Source organism: Acanthaster planci, linkage group LG10, assembly GCF_054643075.1.
Source record: "Acanthaster planci isolate LZ-2023a linkage group LG10, COTS_SCS, whole genome shotgun sequence".
In the NCBI taxonomy this organism is placed as follows: Eukaryota; Metazoa; Echinodermata; class Asteroidea; order Valvatida; family Acanthasteridae; genus Acanthaster; species Acanthaster planci.
Window position 1 is genome coordinate 2939052 of NC_141786.1, and position 15322 is coordinate 2954373.

The 15322-nt window shown below is 42.7% G+C and overlaps 2 protein-coding genes across 8 annotated transcripts in view; one reads left to right on the forward strand and one right to left on the reverse strand.

Moving 5' to 3' along the window:
- Positions 1 to 11451, forward strand: part of LOC110984337 (double-strand break repair protein MRE11-like) — a 27919-nt gene extending 16468 nt beyond the window's left edge. For 6 of the 7 annotated variants that reach the window (XM_087142803.1, XM_087142802.1, XM_087142800.1 and 3 more), the window contains exons 15-21: positions 991 to 1056; positions 2620 to 2884; positions 3658 to 3698; positions 4135 to 4214; positions 5283 to 5331; positions 7039 to 7105; positions 8699 to 11451. In XM_087142803.1, the coding sequence (XP_086998929.1) occupies positions 991 to 1056; positions 2620 to 2884; positions 3658 to 3698; positions 4135 to 4214; positions 5283 to 5331; positions 7039 to 7105; positions 8699 to 8745 (615 nt within the window). In that variant the 3' untranslated portion in view covers positions 8746 to 11451. Of the gene's footprint in view, positions 1 to 990; positions 1057 to 2619; positions 2885 to 3657; positions 3699 to 4134; positions 4215 to 5282; positions 5332 to 7038; positions 7125 to 8698 lie in introns of all 7 variants that reach the window. The other variant, XM_087142807.1, reaches the window with a different exon arrangement.
- LOC110984303 (adhesion G protein-coupled receptor L3-like) overlaps positions 8913 to 15322 on the reverse strand; it is a 105111-nt gene continuing 98701 nt past the window's right edge. Inside the window, exon 22 of the mRNA XM_022244336.2 lies at positions 8913 to 15167. Coding sequence (XP_022100028.1) covers positions 15060 to 15167 — 108 coding nt within the window. The 3' untranslated portion in view covers positions 8913 to 15059. The remainder of the gene's footprint in view (positions 15168 to 15322) is intronic.

Genomic DNA, 15322 nt, shown 5'->3' on the forward strand with positions numbered 1-15322 from the left:
CACAAGAGATGAAAAAACTAAGCCAGTTTGGCTGGTCCAACATTCGATTCATTAAACTTCAGGATTTTAGATGGCATGCAAACTCGTACAAGTCGACGGGGCGGTGTGGTAGAGGAATCCACGTTCTTCAGATCCTCTTCCAATCAGAGTTGAGACGGAAGCCCTCAGTTGCACAAAATATTCGGGTGTACAAAATGCCTTAAAAATATGTGACCCACTCTGTGAAAATGAGTCTTAAGTCGCCAGAGACACTTTTTGAGTTTTCATTTGTATTGGAAAGAGTAAATTGAGTTTCTTGTTTTGATGCATCTTTCAGTTTGGCGTCCTGATGAAAGTGGATGCTCCATGGTGGAAAATGCTGTGGGTACCTATTGATGTACACTGTGCAAAATTATTCTAAAGGACGTTTTACTCCAAAGTGGCTCTGGCGACTTAAGACTCATTTTCACAGAGCGGGTCACATATGCTATGCAGTGCTTTTGAATGGCATCTCTCACATCAAAGCAAGAATTATTGGTGGATTCTATTCGTACAATTCTACCTCGGTTTACGTGCGTGTGGGACTTATGAGAAATTATTTTTTTCTTGAATGTGAAAATTGGCGAGTCTAAATGTGTGCATGCACCATTCAAACACTGGTCTGGCTTACCGTGCTACAGGAAACAAAGGAAAATGTTATATCTTGGCCCAACACAGACTTTTACGTTTACCTGAAGAATTATAAAAACCCTAGTCATTCTAAATTTATTGAAACCTTACATTAATAACATTGCAACTAAAACCCAAGTTTACTGAGGAACCATTTCAATAGTCTTTTCCTAATCGGTGTTGAGCCGTGTCTGACAGTCCGGGCTGCGGCTTGCAATAACATGCACACCTAATGAAACCATTGACTAGCGGCTACAGCCATTTCCCATAGATGCTTGTGTTACAGCCAGCCGTATCAAAACTTTGTGACGCATCCCAAATTTTCACCTTTTCTTTCTGCAGTTGAAGCATTTCAAGGAGCAGAGGAAGAAGATGTCGGAAGCTGAGCAAGCCAAGGAAGTCAAAGCAGTAAGAACATTTCAGTCACTGTTTTTAAAAATTTTCATTCACTTTTTATTTGACCAGAGCAAAGCCTTGTCATACACATGTATAAACTGTTCTCGCTTGGGGCCTTAGGGAAGAAGGCATCAAGGAGATGTTCGATTAAGAGGCGGTTGGGAAAACCCCCGACAAATATTCCAAGGAAGGCAGGGAATGAGGCGGGGAACTGAAAACCCACTCCACATGTCTGCCTGGGCAAGATTTGAACTCTGGGCCGTAGAGCCGAAAGGCAACGAAAGAACATGTACCATTACACCAATCCAACTCCTTGATTCAAAATAATGTTCAAGATTAGAGTACTTGACCCTGCACAGCAATGTTTGAGTTGTTTGGACCAAAAAATAGGGGCAATATATTCACCAACAACTCGGTCTCAATATATATCAGGGGCATAGCCACTGTGGGCCGGGGGGGGGACGTGCCAACCCACAAATTCCCGGTGCTCCCCCCCCACTGAAGAAAGCGGATGAATGGATATTGAACAAGGCTAACAAAAGCTTGCCCCCCAAACAACCACACCACTGAAAGTTTGTGCCTACTCCCTGTGAGATGCTGGTGCATCCTTGTGGCCCAATATCCTAGCTACGCCAGTGCTCAATATCCCTAGAAATTAAAGAAGTTGCCCCTCAATATGGAGCCAGGCTCCGGAAGTGAGCACATATGTTGAAATTGGAACTTGGCTGCTGTACACTGCGTGTTGTACCTTACATTGCAGCATATCGGAGTGTTGCAGAAAGGAAGGTGCAGTTAGAAATGATAACGCAAATTTTAATGTGCAAATGACTCCCAAGTGTCGGCGTCTCAAACATTCATGTAGAGAGGTCGTGGTATCTTGACGTTTGAAAGGGTCAAGATTTTTGACCGAAAATAATGAAAACACCCAGCGCCAATTTGTTGTGAAATAAAAGTGGTGTAAGGAAGGAAACGGGAACAAGCGGCCAGACTTTGCAAGTGAATAGCAAGGCAGAGCCTCGTAGTCTTTTTAAATCTCTTGCTTTGAACAGTGAGCTCTCCACTACCAGCCTCCACTCTGTTCCAGTCCATTGTTCCCACTGATTTGATTGACAGCTTCTGTCGGCTTTGATCAACTCTGAGCTCCTCCTTCCCAGCTGACAAAAGGAACAAAGGATTTTGTTGTGAAAATTGCCAGTTCATTGAATTGAACTGAGCAACAGCCACAGACTTAAACCTGAGGTGGGCAGGACTTGAGCATCTGGCTGTCTGGCAGCCTGACTTCTTTGAAGGTGACACCTCTACTCAGGGCTAATAGAAGGAAGATTACAGGCCTAAATGCCTAGGTATCCACATTGAGCAGAAATGCCCCCTCATCGGTTGAAAAGAGCCATGTTGGTCGGGAGTGTTCATTTTGTTGGTAGCCACGCACCTTTAACATGCGCAATTCCTACTCGTTCGAGAACCAGCAATGTTTAGTTCCAACCAAAGGGGCCTCCATTGCTAAGAAACTGGTATCTTCTCTTGGCCCAGCTTGAGGTTCATTGCTTAGGCCTCTGACATTGTGCTTTGCTGCAGGTGATGGAAAAGGCGAAGGAGAAGCGTCTCGAGAGAGGAGACGACTTCAGCGACGATGATGACCCAGACACCATACAAATCGACTCAGATGAGAGCGACACCACCGACAGAGGGCGTGGCCGCGGGAGAGGGCGTGGCCGGGGAGGGAGGGGCCGGGGGTCATCGACTCGAGGCAGCCGATCGCGGGGAGGAGGGAGGGCAGAGAGCCAGGGGACGGGGAACAGCCGCTCAAAGCAGAGCGTCCTGTCAGACAGTTTCATCCGAGGTGGGTCCAAATTGTGGCCTGATGGGGGGGCGGGGATGTTGGTTCAGTTGATAGTAGAAAGGTTCAATTGTCTGAAGTTTCAACAGTCCAAAGGTTACACCCTCTGAAAGATATAATTAAATTTCTCCAGCTCAAGTTGGGTCTTTGGAACTAAGGTTGCTTTTTCGATTAACAAATCTTTGTGCTCTCAAACCTAGTGTTAATTTCAAAACTCTGAAACTTCTAAATTAAAAAAAAACCTGATGGTAAATTTGGAGGACTGAATCTCTGGACAAATGAACCGTCAGACCTTTGAAACCTGCAGAAAAAAAGAACCTTCAGACGATTGCACCGAAAGGACAGATCAACAAACTGCTTTTCATTTTCAATTTAAAGAACCCTTGGCTCTTTGAAATTGTTTGCGTTCTTAAGACCATGGAACGTTCCAACTATTTGAGAGGCTAGGTCTGAATCAACTGGGTGTGGCAGTAGTAATACATGTAGCTATGGGAAATGGCTACAGCCACAAGTCAGTGGCTTCTTTAGCTGCACATACTACATGTAGCCACAGCCATAAATTTGGGACATGGCAAGACCGAAAGTGAGCTGTAGCAGGTTAAATTCACAAAAGACGAGACATAGTTCGAATTGAAGTTCTTTTAAAATGTTTTCAGTTTGAACAATACATGTCGGTCTTTTACATTAGTTCTCAGTATTCTACAGCAGAAATAATTGCAAAGAAACATACTATTTGGTATAACTTTTTTAATGTTTCATTATTTTTTTTATTCCAGCAAGTAAGCCCACGGCCAGAAATTCTCGCCGGTGTGGGGATGTGAGTACCATTGAACGTCTAATTTTACAGTGCTTCTGATTTGAATCAGATTTTTCTCAGAAAGCACTTCTATGGCCAAAGGGTAGTGACCAGTATTGTCACAAGACCAACACAAGACCTTCAGTCAGGATTCAAGTCACAAGCTATTCAAACGAACAGCAACAAAAGCATTCCTTGACATTGTTCAGCCCACATGTGTCTGGTCTTGGGAAAGTCTCGACTACTAGCTGGAATAAATCGCCTGAGAGCGCCATCCAAGCGCTCATACTTCTCTGCTCTCAGCAGAATTTCAGTAACTTGAGGCTCCCTTTCCCCCTGTGAATGTCCCATCTTCTTGACATGAAGGTGGAGGTGTGGCCTTCAGGCTATATTGAAAATGAGCTGCCTCTGAGCTTCCAGGAGCTCTCTCATTGGGATTTTCGCTTGCATCTCGCAGAGTGATGATTCTGAAGACAAGAGCATCTCCTCCCGAGCCACCACATCATCGGCCTCATCAAGGAAAGGCGGCAGTCAAAGGTCTGTGGCGTACAAACGATATTTTGAAGTAGAACTACGCAACATGAGGAGGTCTTTGTGACATTGTGGTGAATTTTGGCTAATATACTCTGTGGGCAAGAACTTTGGTGTCTGTCAAACCAGGTTGCTCTATTTTGACTCTCGTGGCGGTCTGTCATGATGCAGTTCAGCCTTTGTGTCGCACGACCAAAACAGAGTGAGGTGAAATTCGAACCCGTGACAGCAGAAATACTCCGTAAGCGTTGCAATGACTGTACTGTTCAGCATCGGGCTTGGTGCCAAGCAATATCAAAATAATAGTGCCCAAAACGGACCTGGAAGGTCTCATGGGTGAAACACTTGAGCATTTTTTGCAGATGTCGTGGGTTTGAATCCTGCCCAGTTCTTGCTACACTGAGGTCCCTAACCCCACTCTGCTTTTATGTAATCGTCGGTGAAAAAGCTGTAATATTCAAGTGGTACATCCGAGAAAGATTGCGCTTGTACATGGGGCCTTGTGGGGTACCGGAACTATGGAAGGTACCCCACAAGGCCAGCTTTGATCCTTGTGGGGTACTAATATGGTGCCCCACAAGAATTTCACGAAATAGATATTTCAAATTTACTCAAAAAGGAGGAATTTTCAAGTGCTATTCATAGTTGCAAATTGAAGTGTTTTATTTAAGGGACATACGGTCGAAATTTCAACCCATGAAACTGAATTTGGTTGAAATGGCTGTGATTTGAAATTTTTCCGTGTTGTGTGGGAGTTTTGTACACGAGAACAAAGGAAATACCCCACAAGTATACACATGTGAGGGTGTGTGTTGGAATGTGTGACTGCATCTGGTGATGAAACTGGGTACCTTCCATTTTGTGGTTTGGTAATCAGGTGCTCCTGTACCCATCACTGCCCTAATCAAGGCTAGCCCATTTTGTTTTCCAGGAGTAGTTCATGCCACACCCTGTTCCCAAAATGGAACATCCCAAAATGGGCAACCCCGAGTTCTGAGACACTGCACACAGACAGGGTAGATATGTCTGTCGCTTGGTCATTTCTGATTCTCGAAATTTCTGTTTGTCGTACAGGAATGCGAAGAGGAGCGCAGTGATATTTCTAGAGAGCGACGACTCAGAGGTATGTACTGCCCTCGCATGGCAAGCTTTCCCCCAGTTGTGTAGACGCAATCACTGTGGTGCCACCACACTGACGCATGTGTTCATACACTTGGACTGCACATGCATATTGGCAAGACAGTGCTCCTTAATACTCGTCGTATTCCACGGTACTCACGATCAGGAGTGGTTTGATTACGTGCTAGATGTTATTTTGGCCGTTTTGTACATGCGTACTGTTCAACCATAGAGCTATATTAAATTACTAGAGTGCTAACTTCTCATCCTTTGTGCTTAGAAAAGTGGACTCTGTCCTGGGCGCTGACATGTTGAATCTGTTTGTGCTTGTAGAACAGTTGAAATTGGATAGAATGAGTTTTGAACTATGCACTCTCATCGCAATGCACAATGAGTACTGATTAAATCGGATTCAAAAAAGTCATGGCAAAATTATCTGCAGTGCATAGGCACATGACTTTGCGTGGTTTGCAGAGAGCAAAATGTTCTTTTATTGATTGTGCGTTTCAGTTTTTTGCATTTTTGCTATTTTGACGCTTCGTTTCAGAATACAGATGCAGACATACAAATAGCCATCCAAAAGCCGTACGAAATTTCAAGTTTTCCATAGGTTTGTGCACAAGCAGAGATTCGCCCAGCAGGCATCACTTTGTACAGAAGTCAATGCTCAAGTGTTGACCTATAGCACTATGTGTTTAATGGACATGCACCAGAGGATCTGGCACACCTTGCACATGCAATATCGGCTCAATAGCCACATCAATGGATGCTTGCACTTGTGTGTGTTATTACATGTAGCATTTTCAGTGACGCATGGAATTATAATGGCGACTTTGTACCCTGTGACATATGGACTAACAAACAAAATATGGTTTATCTGAGGTGGATAGTCGAAATTGGCTGTTGGAAGTTTTATAAAATACCTCCCAAAGCAGGGTTTAGAGAACTATTTCCATTGGAGAACCATTAGATATATGCTATATGGACTGGCAGTGAGGTCACTAGTGCCATCTATGCACTATGAGGGATTGTGCGTGATAAAAACGTAGTGCATATATGCACTGTTTGCCAGTCCATATTTGGTTTATAACACAATTCAGTCAGAAATATGAAAATAAGAAACTTCTCTGGGTTTGTTATTGAGGGCACTTTAACCTCTTAAAACATTTGAATATAGTTCCAATTCAGGCACTTTACCTTTGGAAATAATGTATGCATGTTTTTTTTCACAGGCATCTAGATCATATTATGAATTTAGGGACCAAAAATTTAACATTTTGGGACCCTGTTACACCTAACCTGTGTAATTTTAATGGGGAAATACAGTATCATAGAAATTGACTTCCAACTAATTTTATTTTGTTTGGTAGGTAATTTGAATTATTATCACTTGCAAAAGAATGTATTCTAAACTTGCCAAATCGATTGTCACGTGATAGCAACACACACTAACTATTGGACCCCAATTTTTTTAGAATGACACATCTAGTTCACGGTGACAGATAATTCATGCTCTAGCCTATATTAGTGAGTCCCATGTGACAGTATTTCTGCTAAAGCAAGGTGTGATATATAACAACTATTCACCCTCAAGTCATGTTATATTTTCATACTTTATGCCTGCTGAACATACCTCTGGGCTGCGTTGTGAGCAAGCAGTAATACCTGGCTTATTTTTGTCTATTTTTTTGTATCACTGGGATGATCACAGGAAGGGGACGACTTGGTTGGTTACTCACCGAGTCCTCGGAAAAATGGGTCTTCGACGGCTAAGAGAGGTAGACGATTCTAAATCAGGTACCTTGACCGATCAGGGCTGCCTTTGCATAAAGCCTTCCAATCAGATCTGTTGTCACACCTGAAATTGGTAGAGACTGTGTCGCTTGGAGTATGTTGGCGTCTACATTACCCACAGAGGGAGGACAACTCAGAGAGAAGGGCATATTAACCAATTAGGATTTGTCTGTTGGTACACCAATCAGATGCCTTGGTGTATCCTAATGATTTTGGTGACCTGGTCACAGTTTGAGAAAAAAACATTCAAGATTTGTCAGAACAAAACACATGTATTCAACAAATTGGTCAGGACCAATCCAGGACTTCTTCAAACAAAGCTGAGCAGTCTGTTGCCGTCAGACTAGAATTGAAGTCTTTACTGTCAGAAATGCGTCACATTTCAGCAGCTGGTTATGCATTGTGGTTTATAGGGAGATTAAGGTCTGTGCAACCCTACTGCTATATTTCCGGCATGACTATACCACATCCATTTGCCAATTGAAAGGGAATTTAACACTTCTTGTGAAAGTCACCTGAGTTGAAGTGTTTTTGGGGGTGGGGGCGAGCTGGCGGGGCCAGGTCTTGTTGTTCCCCGACTCTTAATCAGAGGGTCAGGGGTTGGAATCCAGCATCTAAGCTGTATTCTGTGTCCTTGGGCAAGCCACTTTACCCCTACACACCTGGCTCCACCCAGCAGTGTCGATGCTCTGGAGCAACATGTGATGGACTAGGAGTAGGAATAGAAATGTCTTTCTTGCAACTGGAGCATGAGAAGATAGAGATCAGCATAGATGAGCCCCCCATATGCTGGTGACCAACTTTGCTTTCTGACGCTGTTACAGAAGTATATGAACTGTGGTGAATTCCATTGCCCATGCTCTCTGTGACCGCACAGAAGTTGGGTTTGCTTGTTTTATTTTGAAATATGAACTTGCCTCTCAGCTTGATATCAACATTTTTAGAGTACAGTGTTGAAGTTGCGGAGCACAAAGAAAATATGGCTTTGATTTTGTAAATGCCCATCTGATTCGTTTTAGGAGTCTTCCCGTTAAAGTGGTTTAGTTATGTACTATACAGTGCGGGTGGTGATAGGATACAGTGTCATCAGGCAAAACGGAAGCGAAATTGTGTTAATGTTTTGCACTGAGAAGTCACTGTGGCAGTCCAGACCATCACAAGTATACCCAGCAAGACCTGGGACGGAGGGGTACCCCCCACATGTCCAATCCCTGTACACATCCTTCCGTAGAGTAATATACATGTACCAGGCAAGATATGGGACGGATGGGTACCCCCTCACCTGTCCAATCCCTATACACACTCTAGACGACTGTTACCTAACACTTCCCTCCCCCCTCCGAGGTATGTAAAGAATTCCAGAGATTCCGATCAAAAAATGTCCAGCACAAAGGTGTGTGTGGGGGGGGAGCTCTCCATCCCACATCTTGCTTCATATGTTCACAAGACCCGACAAGAAGTGTCCAAGGGGAACAGTGACATTTGAATGCTTTTGTCGCGGTTCATTTGAATACCTAGTGACTTGAATTCAGACTGGAGGTCATGTGTTGGTCTTGTGATCTTGTGATGCTTTTTAGGGGCTCAACTACTGCACTGTCGGGGAAAAAAACAAGCTCTTGATTAGAACTGGTCTGTGTTGTCCGTGCTGATTTGGCGAGCAAGATGTGCACGCTCGACCTTCACACCGTGGCCACAACCAAGGTGCGTTATTCTCCATAAGCAAATGCATACACAAATCCTCCAAGAGATATCAGACCAACAAATTGATAAAACTCTTGAGAAAAACAAATCTTTGATATCATTTTATTTGATTGGTTTAATATTTATGATTTGACATAGAAAGGATACACATTGGTTGAGATGAAAAAGAGAAAAAAATGGTCCAAATCACACTCTGGACCGGATTTACCACAAATACATGTCTAGCGTCAAGTCTTGTCTTTGTTTTTCAACCACCGTTCCACTCAGATGTGGTTTCTATGCAAGATCACTTTGTAACGTGTATTGCCAAGAATTTCTGTGAAATTGCACACAACATGAACGACTATTGTATTCAAATTACAAAAAAAATCCTGTGTCACTTGATTCTCTATGCAACTGTATACGACGTGCCTAAGGTTTGAATGGTCTAGTAAACTATGGAATCTTTTTAATACAATGAAAAATACAGCTGTGAAGTTCTGCAGCAGATATTGACTGCTGTCACGTGGGATTTGATGCTTTATTACAATAAATGGACTGTGGCACCCTCAGCTTCGCCTAGGGCGCTAGCCGTTAACCCCCAAGGATGTACAAACATGATATCTGACTCTGTCATTCTTTGTTTAATATACCTCTGTCTTGAATTCTTTGCAATATTTTCTCCACCTGAAGTTCTCCAACACAACCAAAATGGCAGGTGTCTCAGTGCTTTGTATCGGCTTAATTGTGTTGGTTGCATGCATCTGATACTCGGAATCGGCATTTTTACGTATTCAAAACATTTTGTGGAGGAGAATCTACATAATGTTTTTGAAGTTCAGCAGACGATATGGTCGAGTTCTGGCGGTCTGTTCTTGGCACGGGTTTCTTGTTCTGGCGCTCGAACGGCGGGAACACGACTCAAGAACACTGTTCTCGGACCAGGATCACACACCACCTCCTCGTCAGGGTTTTACAGGAACATGCGGAAAAACTCGTGAGATTTTGATTTTTTGAACAGCTGCAAAAAGTAGAGAGATGGCTTCCAAAGCTATAGACAATGGGAAGTTTTGCAAAATTAACATTAATTATTTTCTGTAACACAGAAATGAATGGTCCTGTTTATATTTAAAAGAATTCAGCCCATCCAAACATTAACTCTCGAATAACGTAGCCTGTATGGACGCCGCCATGTTGCATGTTGCTTGTCACTAACTACCATGGATAACCGGTTGTTTGTTCCCGGCGTTCGAGCGGCCGACCCAAGAACAACAAACCGAGCTGTTCGTGAACATACGAGAACAAGCCGCCCGAACTCGGCCTATGTTTAGGAATAGACATGAAGGAAAGAATTTCAGATGAAATTGAACTGCTCACAAGAGCCGACTATCTCATATGCCTGTTTGCTTCTCGCACTAGAGTTTACTCTTTTCAATTTTAGGCGAAGGTAGCACAGATACATGTGCATAGTTTGGCTCGTGGTTTGGACTTGGTCAGGAACTGATCTGTGTTACCATGATGCGTAATACGTTACGGTGAGGGCGATATGCGTTTTTATCACCCGGTCACATGATCGTTTACGTCCACAGTGAAAATACATGTATATTATTCAAGACAGAGGTTTGACAGTTGTTTTTACATCCTCAGAAAGTATTGGCTTTCCGTACACTTTTTAAATATTCTAACTGTAGCTTGAAGCTAGTACACCGATGCCTGTACTGATTAATACTAATAATGGATTTCAGATTACAATACATGAATGATAAATAAATCTGTTTTAAAGACTTCAAGTAATATTGAAAAGCCTGTAGGCCTATATATATATATATCTTGTCAGAATGTTTTCTTATTATTTCGATTAAGAATACTTTTTTTGCAAGGACCAGTAGATGTAGAACCAGATTTTATTTTCCTTTTTTCTGTCTTTTTTCCTTCATAAGCGAAAACAACGGTTCGTGAAAGATTTGAAATGTGTATACGTAGAACTATTGCACCGCATTTTACATTACACAGATTCAGTAACAATTCTTTTCAAGTCGAAGTTAAAATCAATATAACTAACTCTAGAATTAACGTCCCAAGTATCGTTAAACAGGCACTTTGTATGTACTCGTAAAACTTACCTGTGCAAATCAACATTACCAAAAGGTGCCCGCTGTATGACCAACCGACAAAACTAGTGCATGTTTACATATAAACAGATTTTGGGGGCTTTTCGGATTTTTTTACCCGAAAAAACAAATCAGACGTTTTCAGGCATGTACAGCGAAAGCTTGGGAATTTATAAAATTAACAGGAAACTTTCCACTCGAATGCATCATAAAAAAGGTGAATAAACATATTTGAAGGACACGCAAATGACCAATAATGTGCAATAGGAAATAGGAAACCTTTGCGAAGATGGCGCCACTTCCGCTGGAACGCTCTCTGTACTGATTCATTGAACCCTTGCCCAAGTAAAAACATGTTTTAAAAACTTTGAGATACACGTCAAACTTGAGAATGCTTAATTTTTTTTTACCGGACTGGAAGAGATTATTGTTGGAAATTTAACTTATCCAGTACTAAACTTCTATTTCTGTTCCAAATCTGGTTTGTTCGTGTACGAGGTGTTACTTAACCGCGCCTTCATTAAACTCTAGCAACTAGATTGGATGGTTTCTAATGTTACAATTGCTTTTACTGTCTCTTCTGTACAATTATTGCTCGAACATCAGTATAGATACATTTTCACTTTCAGTCACTGAGAATCGATATAAAATGGTGGAAAAGTCCGATTATAGTGGAAAAAACTTTTTGATTATAGTCAAATGTTTGGCTGTACGGTAAACTTCTGTAAAGATTTTAACTTGGTAGGAACTAGAAACGGTAATGTGCGTACATAAGAATCTTTGGAAAAGTGTCAGGAATCACTGTAATGTTCAAGCAAGAGGAAATGAATTTGTGAAACATAACATTTTGAAAACCTTTTTAAATTTTCTGCCGCCATGTTTGAATTGTCTACATGAAGAAGGTTTTACAGGCAAAATAGTCGGGTACTGTGTTTATTCCACTTTTTGCCAGAACTGTACCATCACAAGGAAATGCATCCATGAGTCAAGAAATTACTGTATTTAGTCCCGAAATCATCTTCATAAGCTCAGCGACGAGAGTTCTCCCGTCGTATTGGATTCTTTGCTTTATGATCTCACAGACTGCTTTTTAAACACGCACAGGTCATGCGCACACTGTGCAGCAATTGCTGTGGTGTACCTTGCTCTATAAGATTATTAGGAACAGCAAGATGGTTGAGAAAGCCAGACGGGGAGTTGCTCTCAAATGCGTACATAAATAGAAAGACACCAGATCTATCAGTAAAACTAAAAGTTTCTTTGTGAAGTTTATACGTACGTTAATTTCACTGCTAATAATAGACAGTCTTGGCAAGAAAAAATCCGCTCGCTTGTCACGTAACGGTATCTCTTTTCGCTGATAAAGTCATCACTGTAGGCTGTTTTGTTATATGTAATGCGGAGAAGTTCCACAGACGGCAACGTATGGAAGCAACTTGGTACAGAGTCGGTACGTATGAAGTTTTGGTTTTGCACACCACATTATTAGTATTAAATTGTATTCCTAAAAACAAAAAAATTCTTACTTTCGCGACACTTGATGTATCGTTTGTTAGGATAGCAATGTCTTGGAGTTAAATTTGGGGTGAATAAAGTTAGTTTTTGAAGAAATCGGCACCACCTATATTGCTACGTTTCTGTGTGCATCATCGCGTACCGACGCGCGAGTCATGCCGAAACTAGATTTTTGAAACCTTATACGTCCCCGTGTACGTGCTGTGTCATGTGCATTCTTGTACGGACACGAACAAAATTATCTTGGATGCCGAAACTGTCTAGTAGCTACATTCTGCTCGCGCATCGTGGAAACTGCGTAACAAAGCGGAATTATGTCGACAGTTGTGACGCAAAACTTGCCGGCATGAGCCAGAAGTCACCAGAGTCCCTTCCGAGTGACAGGCCTTTCAGACTGGCCGATTTACCAAGCTTGATGGTTTGCCTGTATACACATTCCAGGTTTAAAGGTTGCCATCAAACTTAGACTGGGAGCCTATATTTACCCACATTAGAGCACCCACCCGGGTCTCAAACGTGTGCACTTGCACGAGCTCCTGTGTTAAAGGTCATAATGGGCACAAGGTTATACAGAAGAAAACAGGTTCATGACTTTACGTTGACAATGCACTTGACGACAAGCTGCACTTGCAACGGTTGACGCAGTATATGCTGTGTGGCACAGATTTGCACTTTTCAGCCACTAAGGTGTTTGAAATCGACAGCATTCTGTAACGGATGACCTCTGTGCTTCTTGATGAAAGTATGCGTGTGAAGTACGAGAACAAGTGATTTTTTTATTTTGTTAAAGAAAAGGTATTGTCAGAAACTCTGCTGAAATTGATCCACATCATCAAAGGATTCACAGAAATTCATACAAAAATAGTTTTTACCCCTTTCAATCAAACTGTGAAATATGTACAAGCTTCATTCCTTACAGTAATTTTTGCGTAGTCTTGGAACTCAAGTTCAAAATCATTTTAAAAGGTACGAAAACATTCGTTGGACATTACATTCATGCATGTCGTCAGTGATTATGAATGATTATAGTTTGATAATGTAGAATAGGTACCCCAGCGGATGTTTTAAATCTGGAAAGAAATTATAAAGACCTGTATTTTTTTATGAAAAATGTCCAAAGAAGGCATTTGTTAACAGGAACTGGCCTCATAATTTGTGCCTGGGTCATTCCATGAGGTTGGGGCACAATTTGTGACGGTGTCCGTGTTACATCCAAAACTTCTACCACCTGTCATGACCTTTAGAGTAGGTCATTTACTCTGTAAAACTAACACACCTCTGTATCCAGCCTTGCAAGAGGTATAACAATGTCAATTTGGAATCCACAGCAGGGAAATAACGGTTCATTTTTACGGAACCCATGTAACAATTGACACCCTCACAAAATGTGCCCTAACCTCATGGAATGACTCACCTGTAATTCCAGCATTACTTGCTAAAATGAGGGGTCACCGGTGGCCACTTGTTTTGGGTGGTATCCGTCAATTTCGACAGTAGACTTAAAGAATTTAGATGCAGTGTTGGATGTTCACAATCAACAATCTTTTATAATTTGAACTGTAAATTAATTGAACTATAACAGTTTGATCCGCGGGAAAGTTCTAGAACTTTCATGGTGTTGATTTCTTGCAAGGCATTCTAACGCTGATCCGAAATTGGAATACTTAGCGGCGTAATGAAGAACGCATTCCGGTTGTGTTCTCTCTGGATCGAATTCTTTGTGATTTTAACATTGGAATTTCAGTCAACAAGTTATAACTGATTACCGCAAACGAGGTGAGCAAAACAGTAAAAACACGCAAGGACAGGTTTTTAGAAGAGGAATGTTGAACTGGGTAAGTTTTAGTTTCTAATGAGCCTGTGCAGTATTTTAGAACAAGCAAGATCATTCCGGAATAAAGCACGCGCGCAAGGTTGGGAAGGGCTGCGCTGATTGGACAGACCTAGCACGCACCTCCGATTGACCTCGATTGCGCTTTATTTCGGGCATGCGCTGTTTGAATACTAGTCTGGCTCAAAACACTCTGCAATTTCCCAGCTCGTCGTGGGAAATGTGACACGGTCTGAATCACTAGAAGGCTTGAAATTACACAGGAGTTTATGAATGCGGCCTCTGTCCCACACATAGACCCGTGTGCCATTTCAAGCCGTAGCCAAGTAAATTCGGATAGTCAAATTGTTTCATAGCCCACATTTCCTGTGACCGGTTCCTGGCACCACGGTACAAGATCCACGGGATGTCTTTTGTGCACCGTTTACCAGTGAAAATCGACCAGAAGTCGACGACTGGTCGTCAGACGGACTAGCTAAGGAGCAACTTGGTGAATTTGGGCCGTTAATGGTGTTAACTGAAAGCCGGGCAAGGTTTGAGAGCAAGGGGCGGTATCGTCGTGGAAGCAATGCTGCCCTCTCGTCCCTTCCCCCGAAAGAAAAAAACACGATGGGTGGTCTATAGATTTGCGTACACTGACACCTCGGTCCTGACGTTCTCCTTTTCCTGGATGACGATCGGCTGCAGTTGGAAGGACACCGTCCGCGCCCCGGGCCGCTTCGCCGGCGACGTCCGGGACCCGGACTCCGAGGCCTCGCCAGAGTGGGAGCAGTGCGGCGAGGACGAGGTGTCGGATGGTTGTCATCTGCGCTGGTCCTGCTGGCCGGACCTGGCGGCCGATGACGGGGACAGGTTGCCCTCCTGCTGCTGGTGGTGGTTCTTGCGGGACGGGAACACCTTGAACTTGGTCTGGGGGAGAGAGATTATAGTCGCCCGTGAATGCAGGGAGGGAGCACCTGACGTAGGCCTATATACACCTGACACCCGATCAAAACGGCTGGTACCAGCGTCTACTTATCAATTTTGTATACCCCCAAAAAACTTCCGAAACAACCCTAGTGAAA